Source organism: Eublepharis macularius, chromosome 15 (assembly GCF_028583425.1).
Source record: "Eublepharis macularius isolate TG4126 chromosome 15, MPM_Emac_v1.0, whole genome shotgun sequence".
Taxonomy (NCBI): Eukaryota; Metazoa; Chordata; class Lepidosauria; order Squamata; family Eublepharidae; genus Eublepharis; species Eublepharis macularius.
The window spans coordinates 58,119,348-58,141,336 of record NC_072804.1 but is presented as its reverse complement, the minus strand read 5'-3'; the positions used below and the strand labels follow the sequence as shown (position 1 = coordinate 58,141,336).

Genomic DNA, 21,989 nt, shown 5'->3' with positions numbered 1-21,989 from the left:
CAGCCCCGCCCGGCTGCAGGATCCAACTTGACGGGCGAGGAAGTGCCCTACTGCGCCCAGCCCCGCCCCGCAGCGCCAACGGGGTGCGGCTGCCTGCTGGCAAGGACCTACTGTTCTGCCTCGCCCGCTATGCTGGCCTCGTGGGAGCGGGAAGAAGCCCGAGGCGCCCGCTGGAGGGGCAGGATGCTCGGGTTCCTGGCCGGGGCGCTTTCCCGGAGCGCCAAGCTCTCCGTCGGTCTGCACGTGTGAAGACTCGGGAGGCGGGTCCGGAGAGCCTGCGCTCACAGGCAGGGAGCCCCGAGCTCGCGCCAAGTCCCCCGTTCTTCCTTCCAGCCGCTCCCTGGCCCCGGGACGCGGCTGCCAACCGGCACCCATTCCGACCGGCGCAGCCCCCGTCGTTTCCAAAGTGGATCCCGCGGCGCCCGCTTCCCCAGGGAGGCGCCTCCAACCCGCCTCGAAGGCGCGCCTCTCCCTGGGCGCACTTCGCCCCCCGCGCCGCTAGAGGCCGCTCCGCGCCGCTGTGGCGAGAGGGCGCCGTCCAGCGGCATGACGTCAGAGCTACCGCGCCGCGTACAGAGGGGCGGAGGGAGAGAGGCGCGCCCACCCGGAAGCGCCCGGCGGCGGGGGCGGCCATCTTGGCCGGCTCCCTGGGCGCCGCCATATTATGCGAGTCGCTCTCCGGCTGGCGGCTGCTCTGCGCCGCGGCGGGAACGAGGAAGCCGGAGAGGGCGGCGGCGGAGGAGGAGGAAGAGGAAGAGGGGGCGCCCCCGCCCAGCCCAGCCCCGCCATGTCCGAGACCTACGGTGAGGGGCGTCTGGGGGGGGGTGTTCGAGCGGGGGCCCCGCTGAGGGGGCGGCGGCGGGGGGGGGGGCCTGCCCGAGAGCGTCGCTCGGCCCTTCTCAGCCGCCGCCCCCCCGCCTCCTGGGCCTGAGTGGCGGTCCCGGCCCTCCCCGCCAGCCTGGCAGGCCCTCGGGGTCTCCCTCGGCCTCCTGCGCCCTGTTGCTCCGAGGGCCGGCCCGCCGGGGAGGGCGAGGTCGCCCCGCAGGAGCCCCCCGGCTTCCAAGGCAGGAGCTGCGGAGAGTGGGACCCCCCCCCCCCGAGGGAGGCGCCGCCTGGCCTTCAGTGCCGACGGGCAGGCGAGCGAGGAGAGCCCCGCCGCCTGCGCGCCCCCCCCCCCCGGCCTGCTTCGCTCGCGATACGGGGGCCGGGCCGGAGAGAAGCAGAGAGCAGGAGGGGCCCCCGAGGCCCCCTGCACAGGGCAGGCCATTCGCAGCTCTCTCACGGGCTGAAGCGCTGCAGGAGAGCCAGAAGGGGCGCTGGGGCGTGCGGGGCCCTGGCCCCCCTCGCCTGCCTGCTTCGGTGAAAAATAGACGCCCCCCTCCCCACCCGCCCCCCGTCTGGGCTCCTTTCCATGCCTGCAGGATGCTGCCTGCTGCTGTGTGTTTGCTGCCAGGGCCCGTCGTAGCTGGGGAAAGGTCGTTCGCACGGGGGTCGTGGGGAAAATGCGGTTAGCTGCTTCAAGGGAAGTAACAGGAGGTTTCCGACCCTCTTTTACTGAAGGTGTCTGCGTCATCCCTGATCGCAGCGTAGTTGCATAAAGGTGACCAGGCAGGTGCTGCCTCACAGGCGGGGGAGAAACTGCCGGCCTGCTTGCCAGCAAATGCAAGCAGTGCTGCCTATTACGGGGGGGGGGGAGCTGTGGTAGCATTTGCTGTATCTCTGTCCCCTTCCCCTGTCCCACCTTTGCAGTCCTGCCTGCTTGTCTGCTGGCATTGACAAGGAAACCTTTGCTCCTACCCCTGGCTTGCGTTGCTGAAAGGGAGAATGCAAACTGGAGCTGGAAGAAAATACTGCCTCCCCAATGGATTGGCATAGCAGCACTTGGGTGTGGCGGTTAAGAGCAGTGGGACTCTAATCTGGAGAGCCAGGTTCGATTCCCCACTCCTCTGCCTGAAGCCAGCTGGGTGACCTTGGGTCAGTCACAGCTCTCTCAGAGCTCTCTCAGTCCCACCCACCTCATAGAGTGATTGTTGTGAGGGTAATAATAACACAATTTGTAAACCGCTCTGAGTGGGTGTTAAGTTGTCCTGAAGGGCAGTATATAAATTGATGTTGTTATTATTATTTGCAAAATAATTCTGGTGAGATCTGCATAGCTCCATTGACTCAAAAATGTCCGTGTAACTAATATCTGCTGAGTCACCCTCCCTTTGACCTCCTTGAATTTTAATTCAGGTGCAGGCACAATAGATTTCCAAGTATCATAGACTGTTGCTAATTTGTCAGTTTGGGCTAGTCATTTCCTCTGTCAAACCGTCAAGTGTGCAGCTTAAGCCAATTGTAGAAGCAGCAGATTCTTCTTTGGGAGGCTCAATCAATTGATAATTTTATTAGAGACATGAAGGAAACTTAGACCGAGGCACGCCGAAGCGGAGAAATGCCGAGATTACTGGATCCTGCAGGGCCCTCCCAGAATCACCTAGAAGGTGCCATTCAACAAGGAGCTGAAGCCCCTCCAGCTTCTTTGAGTGGCTGCCTGCTTGTTCCGCCGTCTTGGAGGCGTTGCCCTCCTGAGCAAGAATTGTTCTGCCCTGGATTTCCTTGTTTGTTTGCCACCCATAAAAACACCCCCCCCTCAAATGATTTCCAAGTAAATAAGATAAGGAGGGTGGGAGGGAAAGTTTCATGGAGCAGAGAAATGCTTGCTTCAAGTGGGGGGGGGGTGTTGACTTCTTGGAGGAGGCTTTGTTCTTGTGCTGTTCACCTGAGCAAGAATCAGGGCCAGCCGAGGACCTTGGCCTTGGCGTCCTCCACCTGCCCTTTCCACTGAGTTACTTGTAGCTTCCGTAAGCCTCAAATGGGCTTTCCTTCCTGACTCTTCCATGTAGGGTAGCTTGTGACCACGGGTCTTCCAGCCGCCGGCCGGATTGTTGCTGTCTTCTTCAGCTGTTCCCCTGCTGTTATGAGGGTTTGAGTCCAGCTGCAAATTGTGATCAGAGCGGGGGGAGGGAGGGGGGGTCACCTTCCCTTTGGGGCTAGCAGCTGAGATTTGCCTCCCAGGTTTTCCTTTCCTTCAGTGTAATGTACTTTGATTAAAGCTCCTGGCTAGCCTGTCTCAGCCAGAGAGGCCTGCGAGGGTGCTCTTGGAGTAGTGGCAGGGGGGTGCCTGCATGAACTGTGGTGCGGGGGCGGGGGAGCGCTCAGGCTGCAGAGCTCTTCAGCAGCAGATTGGTGGGGTGGCTGCTATTCCCAGGTCCCAGTGAGGCTGGCATCAGGGAGCTCCAGCGGCCTTTGGGGGGGCTCTCTGTGGGTACTAGCACTTAGCAACTTGCTTCCGGCTTCTTGGAGCGAGACGCATTCTTCTGCCCTCGGTTTCTTACCCAGACACTTACCCCACCCAGTCCAGCCATCTCATCAGGCAGGCCTGTGAATGGCCAGGCTGGACAAGTTTCAACTGCCCGGCCCTGCGCTGGGCAGAGAGAGGCACCGCTCTCAAGCAGCTGATAGTGTGGACACTTTGAAGGCAGGACACTGTTGCGTGGGTGTAGATTTTCTGCTGGGGGGGTGCAAATGATTGGGCTGTCCCTTCAGCCTCAGCCCATTCTTATCCTTGACTGTTCCTCATGGTAATGAACTACCTGGATGGCTGGGCCCCCCCACTGCAGCCTGTTTTGTGAATCAGTGTTGTGGTTCTCTCTCCCTCTCCTTCCAGACTTCCTCTTCAAATTCCTTGTGATTGGCAGTGCTGGGACGGGGAAGTCTTGCCTGCTCCACCAGTTCATAGAGAACAAATGTGAGTGTTGTGGCAGTTTTAATCCGTGAAAGACTCTTTTATTTCAGGACAGGAGCAGGGTCAGAATAAACAAAAATCCACAAAAAGATACAAAGAAATACACAAGGTTTCACAGCTGTGGACCCACATCTCTGTCAGCCTAAGGAGCTGACAAGATGTAAGGAGCTGTACACGTTCTCAGCACTCCTTACACACCTTTGACCAACAAAAAAACTCTGGTGTAAGGACAGTGATAACTCACATGGTTACTTTATCTCTTGAGCTCTGATCAAAACTGAGTTCACTCTGGTTTTATCCAACCACACTACGTGTTTGATTAGGACTCTGCACCTGTTGTTTAGAATGGAACATGAAATTTGCAATCTCTGGTTTCATCTGTGACAAGCATTTTACAGGACAAAGAACATGGTACAGAAATGAAGGCATTACTGCTGCTGGCCACATCAGTGTTCTTCTGCTTGGCTCTCTTGCTGAGCACCTGCCTTGGATTCTGTTTCTTTCCCCCAAGGGAGGGGTGTAGCAGCCCCCAAGCAACAGCCCTGTGGTATCCAGGTGGTCTGTCCTGGGGCTCCTTGGTATGTTGTAGAGAATTCTGGGAACTGGCAGCTCATGACAAGTGCTGTGTCACGAGGCGGTGCTGTTCGGGTTGTTGCACCAGATTTTGTGAGCTGAAGTCACTTGAATGCCTGTTTTTCCTGCATCCAACAAGACACATCAGAATTCAGTAAAGGTACAGACAGCACTTTGCCCAGTCTAAAAACTAAGAATTGCAGCACCAAAGTGGTTGGGCAAATATCATTGGTTTTGTGGCCATTGTGAAAGGTCAGGAGGGAAGGAGAGCTCTTAACTTTGGTGAGACCATCGTTCTGTGCATTCAGGACAAACCTCCAGGGAGGACTTGATCCCAGTTGCTGTTGAGCTGACTGTGTGCTGGGAAGGAGGGGGGAGGGCTTGATCCACCGGGGAAGGCAGAGGCTCACATGGTCACATCAACCCATGTCTGGGCTGGCTCCCCTGCACATTGGGAAAAATGGCCTGTAGCTTCTGAAAGCACTTGAGAGTATGTACAGATCTCCATATACACTCTTTCAGGGATCCTTACAATAGACCTGTAAGAGAGGCCAATAGCAGTTTACCCATACTGCAGATGCCCCCCTCCCACTTTGGGTACCACTTGTTCAGGGAAAGGTGGGTTTATTCGTCTTTTAAATGAATGAATGAATGAAATGAGGTGGGGGGGCTACAGCAGAGAGTAGCTCACCAGTGAGGTCTTGGCACCAGGGAAATATGTTTGCCCTTCTCTAACGTCATGCTATCTGTCATGGTCAAGATTTGTATCCCTGGGATGGGGGGGGGGAGATGAATGCATGGCATTCTCCCGAATTTCCTCCCCCCTCCCATAATTCTTTTGACTGATGTATAATGGAGGAAGCTGCTTAAGATGTTTTCTGTAGCAAGATGGTACAAAAATGCCCCTTGTCAAAATTCTGCCAAGCCTCCCCAGCCCCCTTTCCCTGGTCCCATTTCTGTGTGGAACCAGGCTACACAGATGCCACACACGAATCAGGCGTTGGTGCTGAAGATGCCCCCTCCCTCCCTCCCCCCCCCCCCGCCCCCAAAGGCCCCTCGCCCACTGGACCCTCCAGCTTCTGGCACTCTCCAGGCAGAGCTCGGCCTCGACGCCTCCCTCTTCGTTGCTGGTCCCTGGTGCCTGAGCTGCTGTTTTCAGGCCTTCTGTAGCTGCTCCTCGGAGCTCTCATTTTGGGTCTCTTCTGGTGTGCCTTTCCTCCAGTCAAGCAGGATTCCAATCACACCATCGGAGTGGAGTTTGGATCAAAAGTTGTGAATGTTGGTGGCAAAACTGTGAAACTCCAGATCTGGGACACAGCTGGGCAAGAGCGCTTTAGGTGAGAGATGAAAGGTGGTGGAGCTTGGAGGGAGCTCCATGCCCACTGGCTGGTTGTCTTTCCAGTTGTCCTATAGACAGCGGGGATTCTTTTTCTGGGAAAGGTGGGAGGGAGGCTTGGGCAAACTGGTGGAACCTCCCGCAGGGCAAAACGGAGACACTGGCACCTTTCTATGCTGGGGTGACTGGTGTCGTCAAAGCCAGATCCTGTGCCCAGCTGGGAAGGTTACGGGCAAGATTTGGGAATTCTGGTGCAGCTCCTGGTCTTCTTTCCAAAACTTTGTGGTCTTCTGCCTCCATCCAGGCTCTCCATGCTCAAACCTCTGGGCCTGTTAGCAGCTCTTTGAGTCCCGCTCCTGATGTCGGGTTTCCTGTTGTGCCCAGCAGTGCCAGGAACTGAGCCTGTGGCTTGTAATAGAAGCTCAGGGGCTTCCTGGAAGCACCGGGGGGTGGGGGGAGGTGCCTTATTCTGAGGGGAGGAGAAGCAGCCACTGGAGAGCACGCCCCTGGATTGTGTCCCTTCTGCTGCATCCGACCCTTTGCTGCTTTCTCTAGATCAGTAACGAGGAGCTACTACCGGGGAGCAGCTGGGGCGCTTCTAGTGTACGACATCACCAGGTGAGAGCCTGCATGGCTGTTCTCCCCCTCGTGGCCCGTGAAAGCTCCTTCCACCACGGCAAGGGGTTCTGGCTCCTCTGAGGAGGCAAGTGGCAAAAGCCTCGCCGCCCCCGCCCCCCCGCGAGAGTGAGACCCCTCAGAGGGGCGCCCCTGGAGTCCCTGCGCAGGGGTTGTGGGCAACTGCCTCTCTCCTCCTTGGGCTCCTTTGTTGCAGCAGAGAGACGTACAATGCCTTGACCAACTGGCTGACTGATGCCCGGACCTTGGCCAGCCCCAACATCATCATCATTCTCTGTGGAAACAAGAAGGACCTGGACGCCGACCGGGAAGTCACTTTCTTGGAAGCCTCACGTTTTGCTCAGGAGAATGGTAAGGGCGGGGGGGGGGGGGGGCTGCGCCGTCAGGGCTTTCTCAGGCCCAGTGGTGTCTTTCTCCCTCTCTCCCGGACTGCACAAGCAGCTAGCTGTGTGGGCAAGGGCACTGCTGGCAGCATGGTGGGCTGAACTGTGCCGTGTCCAGCAGGGGGTGCTGAAGAGGTGGCCGGGGGGGGGCAGGAAACTGCCTGGTTTGTGGCAGCTGGTTCAGTCGGCTTGTGAATGAATTGAGTGATGGCAGTTTGTGCCACCTTCTGCAGTCACCGGCATGACTGTTGAGGAAAGCAGTCCTTGGATGGCGACAGAGAGAGCTGGGCGGGCAGCCTGGATTTCTCCAGCTCCTTCCTATAGCTTTCCCCTCAGCCTGCCCATGCAGGCTGGGCTTATGTGGTCTCTGTGTTTTTAACTTGGCAGAGTTGATGTTTCTTGAGACCAGTGCCTTGACGGGCGAGAATGTGGAAGAAGCCTTCTTGAAATGTGCACGGACCATCCTGAATAAAATAGAGTCAGGTGGGTCTTTGCAGTCATGTTAGGCGAAATGGCTTTGCCTTTGAGTTTTTGCAGCCCCCAAAGTGTGGGGGGCACACTCTTCTGCCAAGGATCATGGCTGATGTTCTACCAAGCAACAGAACTGTAGTAGCAGATCACTAGTTCACATGTGAAAAATACCTGCTGCAAATGAAATGTGCCGGTGGGAAAAGTGCTTGCCTATCTGCAGGATGCGGTCTTTCAAAGTGTGCCCAGGCAGCCCAGGGCTGGAGGATTCCTTGAGAGAGAGCTCAGGGAGGCAGATCAGCTTCCTTGAGAGTCAGCTGACTTTTATGTATATGTAGCGTACAGTCACTGGAAGTGTTGGGGTGGGCAGGGTGAGGACACAGCATTGGTTTCCATCCAGCAATTGTGGGAAATGTAGTCCTGTGGTCCTGGAGGAGAAAGTAGGCAGAAGGTGAAAGGCCAGGACCTCAAAGGTCATGTTCTCAGGAGTGCAACCTGTTTCAGGCACAAGGCCAGCTAGGCAGGCACTGATCTCGAAGCGAGGTTGAAAAAGTGGCATCAGGAAGAAGGGTTCAGATTTGGGAGTCACTGGGGAACTTTCTGAGACAAGCTGAACCAATGTGAAACGATGGGCTTCCCTTGAACCAAAGGGGGACCGGGCTGCTGGCATATCAGAAAGGTAGCGGAGCAGCTTTTCAGCTGACTTGTGGGGGGAAAGCCAGCAGGAACTGGGGAACCTCCAAACAAGATGACCCATACCAAAGGGTTAGCTCTTGGGCGAGTAGTGGGGGGGGGGCAAGCGCTTCAGAACGAGTGTGGGGCAGCACACTAGAAGCTTCTGGGCCACGACTAGAGTGCTGGATGCTAAAGGACAAATTTAGATGCAGTCGGTGTTTCAGAAACCTGGTGGGATGAGGAAAATCAGCGGGACACTGTGTGATCCCTGGTGATGACCTCTTGTAGACAGAACTGGCAGGGACAGGGAGGGGTGGGGGGTTTTGCTCTGTACAGCGGAGAAAGCACAGAGGCGACGGAGGGGAACAAGCTCCCCCAGGGAGTTGCAGTGGTGCAGCTGCCTTTCTCTCCACAGGTGAGCTTGACCCAGAGAGGATGGGCTCAGGCATCCAGTACGGGGACGCCTCTTTGCGACAGCTACGGCAGCCACGAGGAACGCAAACGCAGACCCGGCAGCAGTGCAGCTGCTAGAGCATGCCTCAAAATCATCTTGCAAGGTAGGACGCTTTGGCGGGGGGCGGGATGGTAGGGTATAGGAAACCCGACTGGAGGCTGACCCCCAGCTTCTGGGTCCATAGATGCTGCTGTGCCACCTTGGGCCTGGAATGTGCCCTGCTTCCTTCCCCTCCCAGCCCCCTTTCCAAATCCACCAGCCCAGCCCTCACAAGACCACCCTGGCCCTGCTTGGCCCGACCCTGCACTGCTGCTCTTCGTCAGTCAACAGAATCCCCCCCGCCGCTCATTTCTGTGGATTGTGTCAGGCAGCCCGGGCCTCTGTCCCCATTGGCTTCCAGAAAGGAGTCTCAGGAATGAAGACTCTCTCATATGAAGCAGTCCCTGGTCCTGGGAATCAAAGAAGTCAGGGGCCAGGCTGGGCCAGAGTGCTTCTCCTTGACCCCTTGCTTTCTGCGCAAGTGCTTTCAGTCATATGAGCCTCCGCTGGCTGCGGCAGCGTCCAGGCATCCGTTGAGTGAGAGCCCGGCCGCAGGCTGGCGAGATGACAGGTGTCATGCAGCTCCCTGTGGTGCAGTGGGCACTGTGTGCCCAGTGTGTTTGTGCACTTGCTCACTGTGCCCCCTCCCCCAGTCAAGGGCAGCTGGGGAGGCTGGTGGGACGACCGCTGGGGATTCTGTCTGAACTCTTCTCTTCTCTTGCTTCCCTGCAGTGCTGGATCTCAGCTGCTCCGGACCAGGGCTGCGTGAAGCACCTTCCTCCAATCTCTTCCCAGGGACACTGCCTCACTGGCTGAAGCCCTCCTGCTCCCCGAGGAAACCTGCTGCCCCCCCTTCCCCTCCAGGAGTCCTGGTGCTGGTTCAGCTCCTGGGCCAGGGAGACCTGGACTTCCAGCAGGGGCGTCTCCCTGCCCTCTGGCCCCAGTGACTGCTAGGGGGTTCTCGAAAGGCAGGAGGGGAAGAGTCGATGAAGAAGGAATTTGGCCCCTCCTCATCTTCTTACGGGTTCTTCTGTGCTCCGTAGCTGCTTCTGACTTAATGCCCGAGGAGACTTCACACTGGGGAGCGAGGCAGGGTGTGCCTTTCATGGGCTGTCTTTCCTACCCTGCAGGCTTTCCTTTCCTTCTGCTTTTTTCAGGCGCGAGAGGTGCCATGCTTTCTCCAGGGCACGTGGCAACGGGGGCTCTCTACAGAAGGGGCTGGTCCTTCTGGAAAGCCACTGAGGGTCAATTTGGTGGCACTCCCACACAGTCTCCCCCTCCTCCCCGGGCCTGCAGCAGCCACACACAGGGAAAATTGAATGGACTCTCCGTCGCTTTGAATGGACTCTCCGTCGCTTTGCCATTCCTTTCTGAGAGAGGGACTGGGGGCTTGTGATCAGGCAGGGGGTGCTCTGGTGGCAGGGGGGCTGCAGCGGAGGCACTTGTGATTTCCTCTGAGGGAAGGGGGGGCAGGGTCATGTGCTCACAGACACCTGTTTGTGTGCCTGCAATCTCATCCGCTGGAACTTTGCCACGAGGCAGCTGTTGATCCAACCTTTGACCAGGCACCACAGTGAAGTGCTTACAGGACACCTGGGGCCAGTGTAGCCTTCCTCTGCTGCAGGCCTTAGAGCCCCTTGTAAGCAACGGTCCGGGTGTCGCACAGCCCCCCCTCTCCTCCCTGCTGGTTGCCCCCCCCCTGCAGCTTGCCAGTTGCATTTGCTTGTGCAGCCTCTCCTTGAATGTCGGGACTGGCCCTGCTGTTACTGCCGCAAGGGAGGATGCCCATCTTCCCCCACTGGATCGGAGCTTGTGGAGAGACAACTAATTCAAACCGGGGGGCTGGGTGGGTGGGGTTTTTTTTTATAATTAGTATTTTTTCCTCTTTCCTGCCCCGGGCAATTCAACACGGCCAAATTCTCTTATCCAGCATTTCCAGGCACTACTCGCTGGGTGCTGCTCTAGGGTCCGGTTCTGCTGTTGGCCTCCTGGTGCTGCCCTGATGCTCCTACTTGCTGTTCCTCTTGTGCAACCAGCCCCCCACCCGTGCACACACGTGTTGAGCTCTGTCACCTGCTCCGTTGTATTTTCGGGGAAATTGTCCGCCCCAAAATGACGCGCTGGAGCCGTGGACTTGGGAGACAAAGCAGTGATACAAGGAAGACGGCGCATGTGCCTGCAAGGCCACCCCCCCCCCCCCGTTTGCATAGCTTTACAGATCAGCAGTTGGGAGGAGCAAAGGCGCCCTCATCTGCTGGGATATGGGCTGGTTCTCGCATGCTCTGCTGGTTCTTCTCGCTCCTACAAAAAATTGCCTAGGAGATTGGATTGTGGGGGGGGGGGGGAGAGATGCTGTTTAGATTTTTAATGTCATGTTTACCTTTGTTATTTATTTCTTTGGGGGGCAGAAGTCTCCTGTTCCTTTGCTCCCCCCCCCCCTCAGTTCTGGGTGGTTTCTCTTGAGGCTGGTCACGGGTTGCTTGAATCCCATGATTATGGGGTAGGCTGTTACAAAGCAGAGGATAATCCAAGCTCTCCTGTTGATCTTTCTTTAAATGCAAACATTCCCTCCAATGTAAGGCTGTGAAACTGATTCTCTTCCATAAAGTGTGGATTTTTTTTCCAGTTTGGGGCTGCTCTGAAATTCTTTCCTCGCCTAATGCCACATGAGTGGTAGTAAAGGGCACTAGCAGTTAGAAGGTAGCCCAGCTGCTGGCCCTGCGCGTGAATCTTCACGGTCCTCGCTTCGAACGCTGCCGCTGGCCAACTCCTGCTGTCGACGAAGTCGATGCAACAGGACCCACCAGTGCAGCCCAAGGGAACAGCCACACCCTGTTACCCGCCTCTGCCATACGTTTCCTCGGTGCAGACCTGGCTCTTGCCGTCTTAAAGGCACGATCAGCTTCTCCCGCTCGCTTTGGGGCTTCCCAGAAGCAGGCTGCTCGCTGGCTTGCGTCGCCTTCCTCAGGAAAAAGGCTGGTGCCACAGAGGGAGGAGGCCGCAGTATTCGCAGTCTCAGGCTTATCTAAGCGGGGGTGCGCGTGCGTGTGTGCGCCACAGCCCCCCAAAGACAGAACAGGGATCTCCACAAACCACCTTGCGAAACCTGCCCTACGGGTAGGAGCTGCAGTCCCTGCAATGGTTGCCCTTCAGCTCTGTCCGGTCTGGATCCCTGGCCCTGGGCTGGAGGCAAGACCAGAGTGGCCCCCCAAATCCTGCCTAGGCCAAAAAAGAGTGGAGAGCGACCCCTCCCCCATTATAATGCCCAAGACAGGAACGGGGGAGCATTCTGGCCGGCACAGCCCGGCGCAAGGGCCCTCTTTCCCAGCCAGCCAGCCAGCCAGCCTCTTGGCCCTCCACTGCTGGCTGCCATTTTGTGCCCGCTGGGAGATGCTGGTACCTGCATCCTCTCCAGCCCCCTGGTCAGCAGCTGCCCTCCATGGGTGGCAAAGGCACCCTTCTGCTGCGGGGTGTGTGTGGCGGTGGCCCCTGCCTGCTGCCTGCCTCCTGCTCCTCAGGCAAGCCTTTGGGTTGCCTGAGGCCTGCAGAAGCACCCTCTTTTGGGGTCTGGGCGAGTGCAGCGGAGAGGCCTGGCTCCTGGGTGCTCACAGGTGCCATCTCTGCACTGGCCCGACAGGGCCCCTCCCCGCTCTGCCCCCCCCCCCGCCTCGGGGGGTGTTTTGCAGAGAGGCAGCCGGCCTGGGAAAGGCTTCGGAGACAACCCCCAAACGCGCCCCCCCCTCCGCCCGGGTGCCTGTCAGCCGCCTGGCGCCCTTGGAAACGCGGCCGCGGGACGAGGAGCCGTGGAGCAGACGGGGCCGCGCGGGGCGAGCGCCGTCGCGGGGGACGGCTGCACGGCAGCGCCGCTGGGCGGAAGGGCAGTCCGGCCGGGAGCTGCTGCCCGGTGGGGCCAATGCAGAGCGACAGTCCGCGGGCTCCGGCGGGAGTGGAGGAAGAGGCGCGGCGTGCAGCTTCGGGGCTGCCGCGCTCGCCGCGGGACGTCTCCGGCGCGCTTTGCACAGCCCGCCCCCGGGGCCGAGGCTGACCGGCCAGCCGCTGCTGGGCTCCTCCCCGCGGGCTGCGGCCCCGGCCAAGCTCCCCCGGCCGCAGCCGGCGGAGGAGTGCGCCGGGCGGTGCGTGCGGGGAGGCCGGGCCGGCTCGGGCGCTCCGCAGAGGCGGGCGGCTGAGGACCGGCCCTCGGGCAGGGAGACGCCGCCGCTCGGGGCGGATCAGGGCCTGCGCGCGGGCGGAGGGCCGGGAGCGCCTCCGGCAGCGGCCGCAGCTCCTGCAAGCCGGAGCGGGAGATCGCGGCGGCGGCGGCGGCGGCGCTCGGGGGCCCTTCCAGTCCTGCGCAGCCCTGAGGCTCTCCTGCCCGGTCAGCGGCTCCTGCTCCCTCTGCGAGGCCGCCCTCGCCCCGCTGCCCACGGAGCCCCACGCACGGCCGCACCATGGCGAGGCGGCCCCGCGCCGCGGCATGGCGGAGGGTGCCGGCCCTGCTTCGGGGCCCGTAGGCGTGCCCTTCCGGGCCATGGGCCGCGAGAGCCGGGCGCCGGGCGCCGGCAAGGAGCCGTGCCCGCAGGGGCGAGCGGGGGCGGCCGTCGGGGGCCTGCTGCTGCTGGCGCTGAGCGGCCCTCGGGAGCCCAAGCGGCGGCCGGCGGCCAGCGGCGCCGCGGAGAGCGACGGAGGCGCCAAGCGGGCCCGGGCGGCTCCGGAGGCGGGCCCGCAGCGCGTCCCGCTCGGCCGGCTGGCGCTGGATTACGTGGTGCCGTGCATGGGCTTGTACGGCATCTGCGTGAAGGACGCCTTCCTGGGCGAGGCGCTGGCGGGCCGCGTGCTGGCCGAGGTGGCGGGCCTGGACCGCAGCGGCAAGTTCCGCGACGGGCAGCTGGTGAGCCCGAGGGCGGTGCCGCCGCGCAGCATCCGCGGGGACCAGGTCGCCTGGGTGGAGGGCCGGGAGCCCGGCTGCCGCGCCATCGGCGCCCTCGTGGGCCGCCTCGACGAGCTCATGCGGCGCTGCGCCGGGAGGCTGGGCGGCTACGACATCACCGGCCGCACCAAGGTGAGGCGTCGCCGCGGGCCTGGCGGGCGTGGGCGGGCGGGGTGTGGCGATCAGCTGCTGCTTCGCGGGGTGCAGGCCCGCCTGGGGGTTTAGCCCCGTTTCCCTTTGATGCCAGCCTTCTGCAGGTCAGGCCGGATTTGCGGAACTGGTGGGGGTGCCGGGCAGAGCCCCGGAAAGACTGCCTCTGAGCGTGCACAAGGTGCACTTCCATCCGGCAGTGAGAACCTGCCGCCCAGGCTTGCCCACTGCTTAGGGTTGGGCGGGTTCAAGTTCCAGTTCAGAGCCAGCCCTTTTCACTTCTGGAAAGGGGGCCGCTCCTGCCCCCGCCCTCTCGCAGTGGTGTCTGTTCCCTTCCAGCATCTCTCTCTCTCTTGCTGCACCCCAAACATTGACGCGGGAGTCCTGGTTCTTGTCGGCATTTCCCCGGAGTTGGGGGTGCCTGCCCTAGAGTGGGCAGAAGAACAGAGATGCTGCTTATGGGCCTCTGTGAAGCCAGGGATTTGCTACCAACCCTGTTTGCAGTAGCCTTGGAACACATCTCTGAGCACCTGCAGAGCACCTGTGAACAAACTGAGCATCCACTGCCTGCCCCCTCCCCCCAGTCTTTTGGTGTTGGAAACAACATTGCTGCAAAGCGGGATCAGTTTCCTCCAGTGCAGCTGAGCTTCAGTCTAGAGGGAGTTGGGAAGCCAATGGCCACCCTCCCCACCCCTCATCACTGCTCAGACCTCCCCTTCGGTTCGTGGCATGAACTAGGAACTCAGTTGCGGAGCAGTTTAGGTGCCTGCGGGGGTTGCTAGGCAATGGTGGGCAAACCCCTCGGGAGGAGGAGGCCTTCTTGTGGTAATGGTTTCCTTTGGCATGATAACCTTTGACCCCAGACTGCTGCCTGCTCCCTGCTTGTTCTGGGGCTGCGGTGGCTTTTCCTCAGTGTGGCACCAGGATGCGTGGCACAGTGCTTCCAGCCCAGGGGTCGGGCCGGTTAAGGCTGCAGCCCGCCCTGTCCATTACTGATGAATCTTCTTGGGTGCTGGGCTTATCCTTGCCTCCAAACAAGCCTTCTTTGGCTCAGGGTGGAGGGGTTGGATAACACCCAAAGTCTGCCCCAAGCTGCCACTGGCATCGGCAGTGCCCCCCCCCCCGGTTTGTTTCCAGTGCAGTACTTGCTTTGAGGATGCCCTCTTCCCTTGCAGAAAATGGGGAGGATGCCGTGTTTGCCAGAGAGCAGACAGGGCGAAATTGGAGGAAACTCCCCCCCCCTTGGTTTGCAGTAGGAGAGGCTCAGGTTGGCGGAGGGGCCGGAGGCTGACTTCCCAGGAGAGAAGGTGATCCCTGTGTTCCAGGAAGACTTGGGCTGGCTTCAGCTTTTCCTGGAATTCCTGTAGCCCCCCCCCCCCCGAAGTATGCAGGCCATCTGGGCAGCTGATTGGGGTAGTGATACCTTGGGGGAGACCAAGCTGCCCAAGAAGTGGACACCCCCCCCCCCGTGTTCTCTGTGACATTGGAAGGGAGTCTTGGCTGTGGGTGTTTGGAACAGCCGGGGTTGGGGTTGGGGCTCCCTCCCTTCTCTGGACTTCACAAGAGAGTCAGTTTTTCTCTGGGTCTTGTATCCAGTCCAGGCAGGGAGTGTGAGAGGAGGGGTCTGCAGGCCTCCCAGCCCACCCCTCCTGGTTTTGTGTCAAGCTGCAGGGCAGGGGGGCATGAAACCCCCTTTGTTTCAATTAGTGCCTGACCTGGATCCTCCACTGCTCCAATGCAAAAGTTGTTTTCTTCCCCATGGCTGCCCTGCCCTGTCCTCCCTTGTGGGCGCGTAAATGGGGAGAGGGCTGTTCAGGGAGTTCAGTCTGAAGGAGTGGTTGTGGAGGGGGGGGGGGTCTCTTGGCCCCAAGCCTGGGATCTGTTGGTGGAGTGAGGGCTTCGTGTGTGGGGGTGGGTGGGGGGCAGCTTTATCGCTTCCACTGTCAGCAGCTGGTGTGTGTGTAAAAGGGAAGCCAAGCCTTCCGGGTCCTTTGCCCCGCCTGGAGTGGAGCGGTTGATGCCTTCTTCACCTTACTAACAGCCCCTCCCCAGCTTGTCCCCCCTAGTGAGAACCTCCTTGCAAGCTCTCTCATTTGTGAGGGGGGGGGGTGTCTGAGCACTGTTGTCCTCAGCTGACCCAGCAAGGGGTGTCCCACGTGGGCTGGTTTGGTTGAGGAACGGGTCGGTTCTGCGTCACGGGGACTCGATGTCCTTGGTGCTCCCTGGAACAGGACGCACCAGCCTTTGACAAGGGAGGTGTGAAGGGGGGGCCGTCTCCCCCCCCACTTCTGCAATGCTGATTGGCTGCTGCTCTTTTTGCTTTGGTGGCGGGGTGGGGGGAGAGGGAGGAAGTTGGTGGCATCTCAGCTTGAGCCTGGATTGCGAAGGAGCCTCTTGAGATTTTTCCGCTGTTTTTGGGGGGGGGGGCACATAGAGCTGTCCTCATGGGCTGCCCCGCTGGCCATAATCCTCTGCATTGTCTGGCAGCAAACTGCTCTCTCTGCACCACCACCCTCCATATAGTTTTTCAAGAACTTGTTAATTATCCCCCCTTCTTTTGCCCCCTTTGCGACTCCCAAGCGTCCCCTGCCCTCTCCCAATTACTGCCAGTCTCTAGGGCTTTGCTTTCTTTGGCTCTGTTTCTCAGTGATGAGTGCCTCTGAGCATGTGCAGAATACCTGTTGCCACACCCTGCCTTTGCATAGGGCACTAAAGGGCAAGGGGGGTTTGTTCACGTTGCTTTGCCGCAGGGCTGGGGTCTCCTGGTACAGGGGGTGTGGGGGGAGCGCTCCCCAGAGGGTGGGAGGTGTTCTGCTGGGCCCTCTGGTGCCTGTGGGGCTCATTGGGATGGGTGTGGGGATGGCTCAGCCGGACGTCCTATGCCCTGTGTAAGAATCTGGCACTGCGGCATCAGAAGGATAAAGGGGTGGACCACTGAGCATATGCAGAGTGCCGGCAATGCCAATTTACATAAAATTCTTGGCACTTTTAAAAAAATGATGCATGCAAAACTTCCCTTTGTGTGTTCTGCTCCTGGCCTGCTCCCCCGTGCACGCTGCAACCCTTACTGTGGAAAGAGGGACAGACCAGCCGACTCTGCTGTCGCTTTGGCCGCCACGCAAGAGGCAAGCAGGCGAGTGCAGTTGCTCTGGGGCCACGTGTGGATCTGTGAGCTGTCTGCCCTCTCTGTCCCTGACAAACGGAAGACCTACCACGGTCAGGTCTAAATGACCCAGAGCACTTAAAGAACACCGTGGAGAACACCGTGCAGCTGAAAAATAACACAGTCCTGATAAATGATCAAAATGTGGACTTTGGAGAATCTGGACTAATTAACGGGAGCGTATCAATTTCTCTGGTGCTCAGATCAATCTGTTAAGGCTTGCACTTATCTTTGGAATATGACTTATATATGCCGCTTGTATCTTGCTTGTATAAACACCCAGGCATTTAGATAAGTAAGATACATATTTTTGATAATTTATCAGAAGGATTGTTTTATTTTTCAGCTGCACTGTGTTCTTTTAAGTACTCTGGGTCATTTTGACCTGACCGTGGTAGGTCTTCCGTTTGTCAATTGCTATTCACTACACAGTGGCCTTCTTTTTGTGTTACATTTTGCCTTCTGTCCCTGGCAATGAACCCCCCCTCTCCTCCCCCTCCCCTCCAGGCCATGGTGGCATGTTACCCCGGCAGCGGCAGCGGCTATGTGCGGCACGTGGACAACCCCCATGGGGACGGGCGCTGTGTCACCTGCATTTATTACCTTAACCGGCAGTGGGATAGCCAGGTAGGTGGCCGGTCTGGCGAGGAATCCTGACCCCCCCCCCCAGTCTCACGCAGGGCCCCCGTGTTTGCCACCCCCTCTGCCCCCTCCCTCCCCTGCAGCTTACAGGGCTCCTGGGCCTGACGAGTTCTGCAGAGGTTCCTTCAGGTTCCGTGGAAGCAGAGCGGGCTCCAGTGCTGCCTTAGAGGCAGGTTTGTGGGAGAGGAAAGCAGAGCAGAGGGCGGCGGGGTGTTTGCAGCTCTAACAAAAACTGTGTGTGCACCTGAGCATATGCAGGGTACTCTTCTTTCTGCAGTGATACAAGCCATCTCCCCCCAGTGGTCATGGGTGGTGGGCTTCCAGGCAGGAGTGCATGGACTGAGCCTGTGGGGGGCGGGGTTGAGGCCGGGCTTCTGCAGTCCGTCTGCAGCTGGAGGGGAGAAATGGAAGGCGAAAGGAGGCTGGGATGCTCAGGCCCCGAGTCCCTGGATCCTGTCCTTTGGGTGGAGGGTTGCTCCTGGCGATGGCCTTGTGAGTCAGCTCGCTTGGCTGGATCACGGCACTGGGATTTCTGCCCGTATCTCTTGCTCCTCTTTCTTCTTTTTAAGACTTTGATTTGATCCTAACCAGCCTTCATGGACGGTAGAAACAAACTGCCTAAGGCCTCCCACCATCAACTGCCCCTCCCATGGTTCTGGATACCCCCATGCTGACTTTCAGTGCCTCTTATGTGACTTGGACCCAGAGAGCATCATGCAAAGGGAACAGAGTGTGCATGTTTGTGTGGCCTTCAAAGCCCACGTCCAGCCCGCTGCCCCCTCCGCTCCCCCCAGAGTGCCCCTGGCTGCCACCGCTGGGCCATGGCTGGAGTGTTGCCCTTGATCCGGTTCCTCTTCCCTCCCCAGCATCACTGCCCCCCCCAGGTGTTCTGCTGGACCCCCAATGGCTCCAAAGGACATTCCTCACGGGGAAGAGTCGCTTCTGATTGGGGAGGGAGATGTGCTTGCCCTGCCATTGCAGATTGGAGGGAAGCAGAGACCCTCCCTCCCTCCCCCCCCTTCAGTTGCTCACCCTGACCTTCAGCCTCCCAGTCCTGGCCTCAGCATAAGGAAGGATGCACCCCTGGGTTGGGGCGGGGGATGCTGCAGTGGCCGGAACAAGCAGCCAGAACGCCCCTCCTGAGGAGCCTCGGTTGCCCCTCCTCTCCAGGTTCATGGGGGGATCCTGCAGATCTATCCCGAAGGGCGGCCGGTTGTTGCAAACATCGAGCCCATATTTGACCGGCTGCTCCTCTTCTGGTCGGACAGGCGCAACCCACATGAAGTGAAGCCATCCTACGCCACCCGGTAAGGAGGCCTTGTGGAGGGAGCCGCAGCCCTGGGGTGCCTCTCCCCCTTGTGGCAAGACGGGGGCCTCTCATGAGGACTGCTTTGGATCAGGACTGTTTTCCTGGCCTGAAATGGCTGGCGGGGGGTGTTTGGTCTGTTGAGGAAACGTGTGCGTCCGTCAGAACATCTGGTTTCCCTCACAGCGCAAACAGTACCCCCCCCGGACCCCTTTCAGATTGGGCAAAAAGATGCTTAAGTTGCCTCTCCATAGTCCTGCCCCAGACTGGCCTCTCTGCAGGCAGGGGTTGAATTCCGGCCACCGAATTCGCAGCACCTGGGAGGACTCGAGGAAAAGGCAATGTGTGGTTTCGCACCCAGGTGGAGAATCCAGGTGCTAATTAACTTGCGGCCCAAATCCTCTGGGGATGTCTTCTGTGCAGCCCCCATTCACGTATGCTTCTTCCTTCTGCAGGTACGCCATCACAGTTTGGTATTTTGATGGCAAAGAGCGGGCAGAAGCCAAAGGGAAGCACCAGATGGGTATGTGACGGGAGGGGGTTTTGTGCCTTGGCTGGATTCTGTTAGCAAACAGGGCAGGGATCTGTAGGCATGTGATTCTGAGTGCTTTCCTCTTCCGGCCAGCAGCTGGTGAGCAGCCAGAGCAGCCGGGTCTGGGCGTAAGGGCTTCCTCGTTGCAGGAGGGGACTTCCGGCCGGGTTGCAGCCGTGGCGTCCCTCTGCACTTCCCATTGTTATCCCTGAGTTGGGCATGAGACGGGTGCTTTGGTTGGCTGATCAGACTGATTTAAAGGTGTTTTGACCTTTAATTCGTTTTATGCACGCTTCTCCCCAACCCCCAATCACAGGTCCTCAGGGTGGCTTGAAAAGGACCTGAAAAATTGTGACTTATTTTAGAAACGTGAACAGGGCGATGCTGCAGGGGGGACCTTAAGGCCGATTCCCATGATACAAAGTCCTGAGGAGCTGGAGGCGCTCTTTGCGGCCCCGGAAAACCTACGAGTTGCCACCATCATTGTTCCCAGTGAGACAAACGGCAGCTCCGCCTTGGAGTCGTTTCAGCTGGGAAAATGATGTCAAGGCAGTGGTGAACCTTTTTGCTGTGTGCGTGCGCCATGGTCACGGTCAGCATATGGCTCCTGTAATGCACCATCCGTGTGTCAGCCATGGAGGCTTTGTATTGTGTGAATTGGCCTGTTGTGTAGTCCTGAGCAGGGAGGTTGGGGGAGAGGGCTGCCCATGTCTTGCCTTTGAGGATTGGAGAAGGGGCACTGGCAAGTTGCAGGCCATGTCTCGAAGGGTGTGAGGCAAAAATGTGGCTCTTTGTGGGCAACGTGCATTGATGTGCTGAAGTTCAGGAGTGCTCCTCTCAGGAAGCAGAAAGATCCAAGGACCAGGTACCCCTGCCGCCCCTTCCTCCTCGTCTTTCCTCCTCAGCCAGGGGCTCTTTTCCCCAGGGAGAGACACTTCCTTTGCGGGAGAAACAAAAAAACAGCCCAGGTGGCAGGCTGTGGAGTTGGCAGGGGGGCTCCGGGAGGAGGAGGAGGAGGAGGAGGAGGAGGAGAGGCTGACCTGAGCCCTTCCCTGCTGCCCAGTCAGTCAGTAGATGAGTTGCTCTTAAAACCAGCGGGCAATCCCTTTACTTCAACCAGGAACCTGCATTAGTTTAGCCCCCATTAGTTGCTCGTAAGAGTGGAAGACCTCTGAGGCAGGGCCGACGCCATCTCCCGCTCCGGCCCAGCAGGTGTGAAGTAACCTCTCTGGCCTTCCTTTTTGCAGCATCTGCTCCGCTGGACGACCTGCCTCCCGCCACGCAAGCTAATGGCCCCACCTGACAGAAAGCTGGACACTGCCGCGGAAACCTGGCAGCCGAAGGTGCTTTGCTCTCTTTGGCCATTTTCAGCTGCGTGTTGCTGCCGCTGCCTGCATCTGCCGCCCCTAACCCTGGCCAGGTGCAGCAGGAGGGGCCTCCGCCAGGGCCCGAGACGAGAAGGGGGCCCTCTGGGGCGACTGGGCCTGGAGGAGGGGGAGCGCCTGTGTGTGTGGTGTGGGCCCCGCTGTCCGGCCCGTTTGCTTCCTTGTTTCAGTGGGGGAGGCTTCCTGCTCAAGGCCTCCAGTGGCGGGGGCCTTTCTGTCCACCCCCGAGCTGCCGTGCCTGCGTCTCCTGCCCGCTTAATCCATCAGCCAGTCAAGAAAGAGCAGGGAAGCCCGAGAGACGACGAAGGAACTATTGAAGGGGCTTGCAGATGGGATGGAATAAACATCACCTCATGGAAGTGGCTCTGCCTTTTTTTGTGGAAGGTGGGAGGGGAGGCAGGAGAATGCTGTGATCCGCTGGCTCATCTGCTCCCCTTTGCGGGGCGGGGGGCACTCCCTGAGTCTTGGAGCCAGACCAGGTGCGATGTGGAAGATCCCGTCTCTGAGGGTATTTTTTTGGGTGAAGCAGCAGCGATGGGGAGGGCCCCATTCCCTGCCCTTCCCCATTGGAAATGGCCTCATCCCCCCCATGGTGTTAGTCGTGGTTTAAGTGTGGGGCTGGTGAGCCATGCGCACACCCCTGGCGGGGCGGTCTGTGTGTGTTGCTTTCGCGTGGCATCTTGTTTATCTGGGCTGGCGCTCTTGCAGAGCAACTGCATCTCCCATGGCCGGGGGCTGAGAGCCTGTTTTTTTATGGGCAGTGAAATCCAGTTGCAGTGGGCACGAAGGGACATCTGAAGGGCGCTCTGCTGGAACTAATGCAGAGTAACAGTTCCTCCATGCCTTTGTGCTCAGCTCCCAGTCCCTCCCTCCTACAGGCATGCATTGAGGTGCCCCAACCGTGAGGAAGGCATTCTTGGATAGCTCCCTTCCACTGGTTTCCAGATGCAGAGTGCAATTTGAAAGGGGTGGTGGTGGTGGTAAGGGGTGCTGTGAGTGGCACAAAGACTCTGAAGGGTCCAGTGCTAAGCTTGTGCTCTGCTGTGGGAGGCAGAGGCCTGTCTTCGGCCCAAGGGACAAGCTGGCCTCCTAGCCCACCACAAGTGCCAGTTCTGGGTTGCCACAAAGCAGCCTGGGGTGGTGGGTGGTGGCTCTGGCTTCCGTTCAGCATTTTCCCAGCCTGTATCCTGTGATGGATGTGGTTTTAGGGGGATGGAGGGGTGCTGGAACTAAATGGGCTGCCAGGTGGCGCCACTGAGCTCTCTTGCAAATGCAGCTCCAAGGTTTGGGGGCCTTTTCCACAGGGGAGGAGGGAGAGCGTTAACTTTCTGCCCCTTCGGTTTCCCGGCAAGCAGAGAAGAGGAAACGCACATGATGTTCCTTTGCGCACTGGGTACGGGATGGGGGGAGCAGGGCCAGATTTGAGACTCCCCTGTCTTCCCCGGGCCTTTTCCTAGTTGGATGCTTGCCCTGGCTCCCTTAAGTGTGAAGCATTCGTAAGAAAGTCTTCTGACCAAGTGCAGAGTGTTT

The 21,989-nt window shown here is 59.1% G+C and overlaps 3 protein-coding genes across 4 annotated transcripts; 2 read left to right on the top strand and 1 right to left on the bottom strand.

Annotated features, from left to right (window-relative positions):
- Positions 1-594: 594 nt before the first annotated feature.
- RAB4B (RAB4B, member RAS oncogene family) lies at positions 595-10,979 on the top strand. Its single transcript, XM_054998850.1, has 8 exons — positions 595-803; positions 3,713-3,793; positions 5,586-5,700; positions 6,255-6,317; positions 6,532-6,686; positions 7,106-7,201; positions 8,277-8,418; positions 9,087-10,979. Exons 1-7 carry the CDS (start codon positions 665-667, stop codon positions 8,390-8,392), a joined length of 765 nt encoding a protein of 254 aa, XP_054854825.1. The 5' UTR covers positions 595-664; the 3' UTR covers positions 8,393-8,418; positions 9,087-10,979.
- Positions 10,980-11,777: 798 nt separating this feature from the next.
- LOC129343013 (transcription initiation factor TFIID subunit 4-like) lies at positions 11,778-12,830 on the bottom strand. Its single transcript, XM_054998971.1, has one exon. The coding sequence runs from the start codon at positions 12,828-12,830 to the stop codon at positions 11,778-11,780; it is 1,053 nt and encodes a 350-aa protein (XP_054854946.1).
- On the top strand, positions 12,729-20,812 carry EGLN2 (egl-9 family hypoxia inducible factor 2). Of its 2 annotated transcripts, XM_054999179.1 has the most exons (6): positions 12,729-13,413; positions 17,102-17,221; positions 18,407-18,543; positions 18,998-19,065; positions 19,171-19,335; positions 20,322-20,812. In XM_054999179.1, exons 1-5 carry the CDS (start codon positions 12,829-12,831, stop codon positions 19,284-19,286), a joined length of 1,026 nt encoding a protein of 341 aa, XP_054855154.1. In that variant the 5' UTR covers positions 12,729-12,828; the 3' UTR covers positions 19,287-19,335; positions 20,322-20,812. The 2 variants fall into 2 exon arrangements, with proteins under 2 accessions (XP_054855154.1, XP_054855155.1); XM_054999180.1 differs by lacking the exon at positions 19,171-19,335.
- Positions 20,813-21,989: the final 1,177 nt, after the last annotated feature.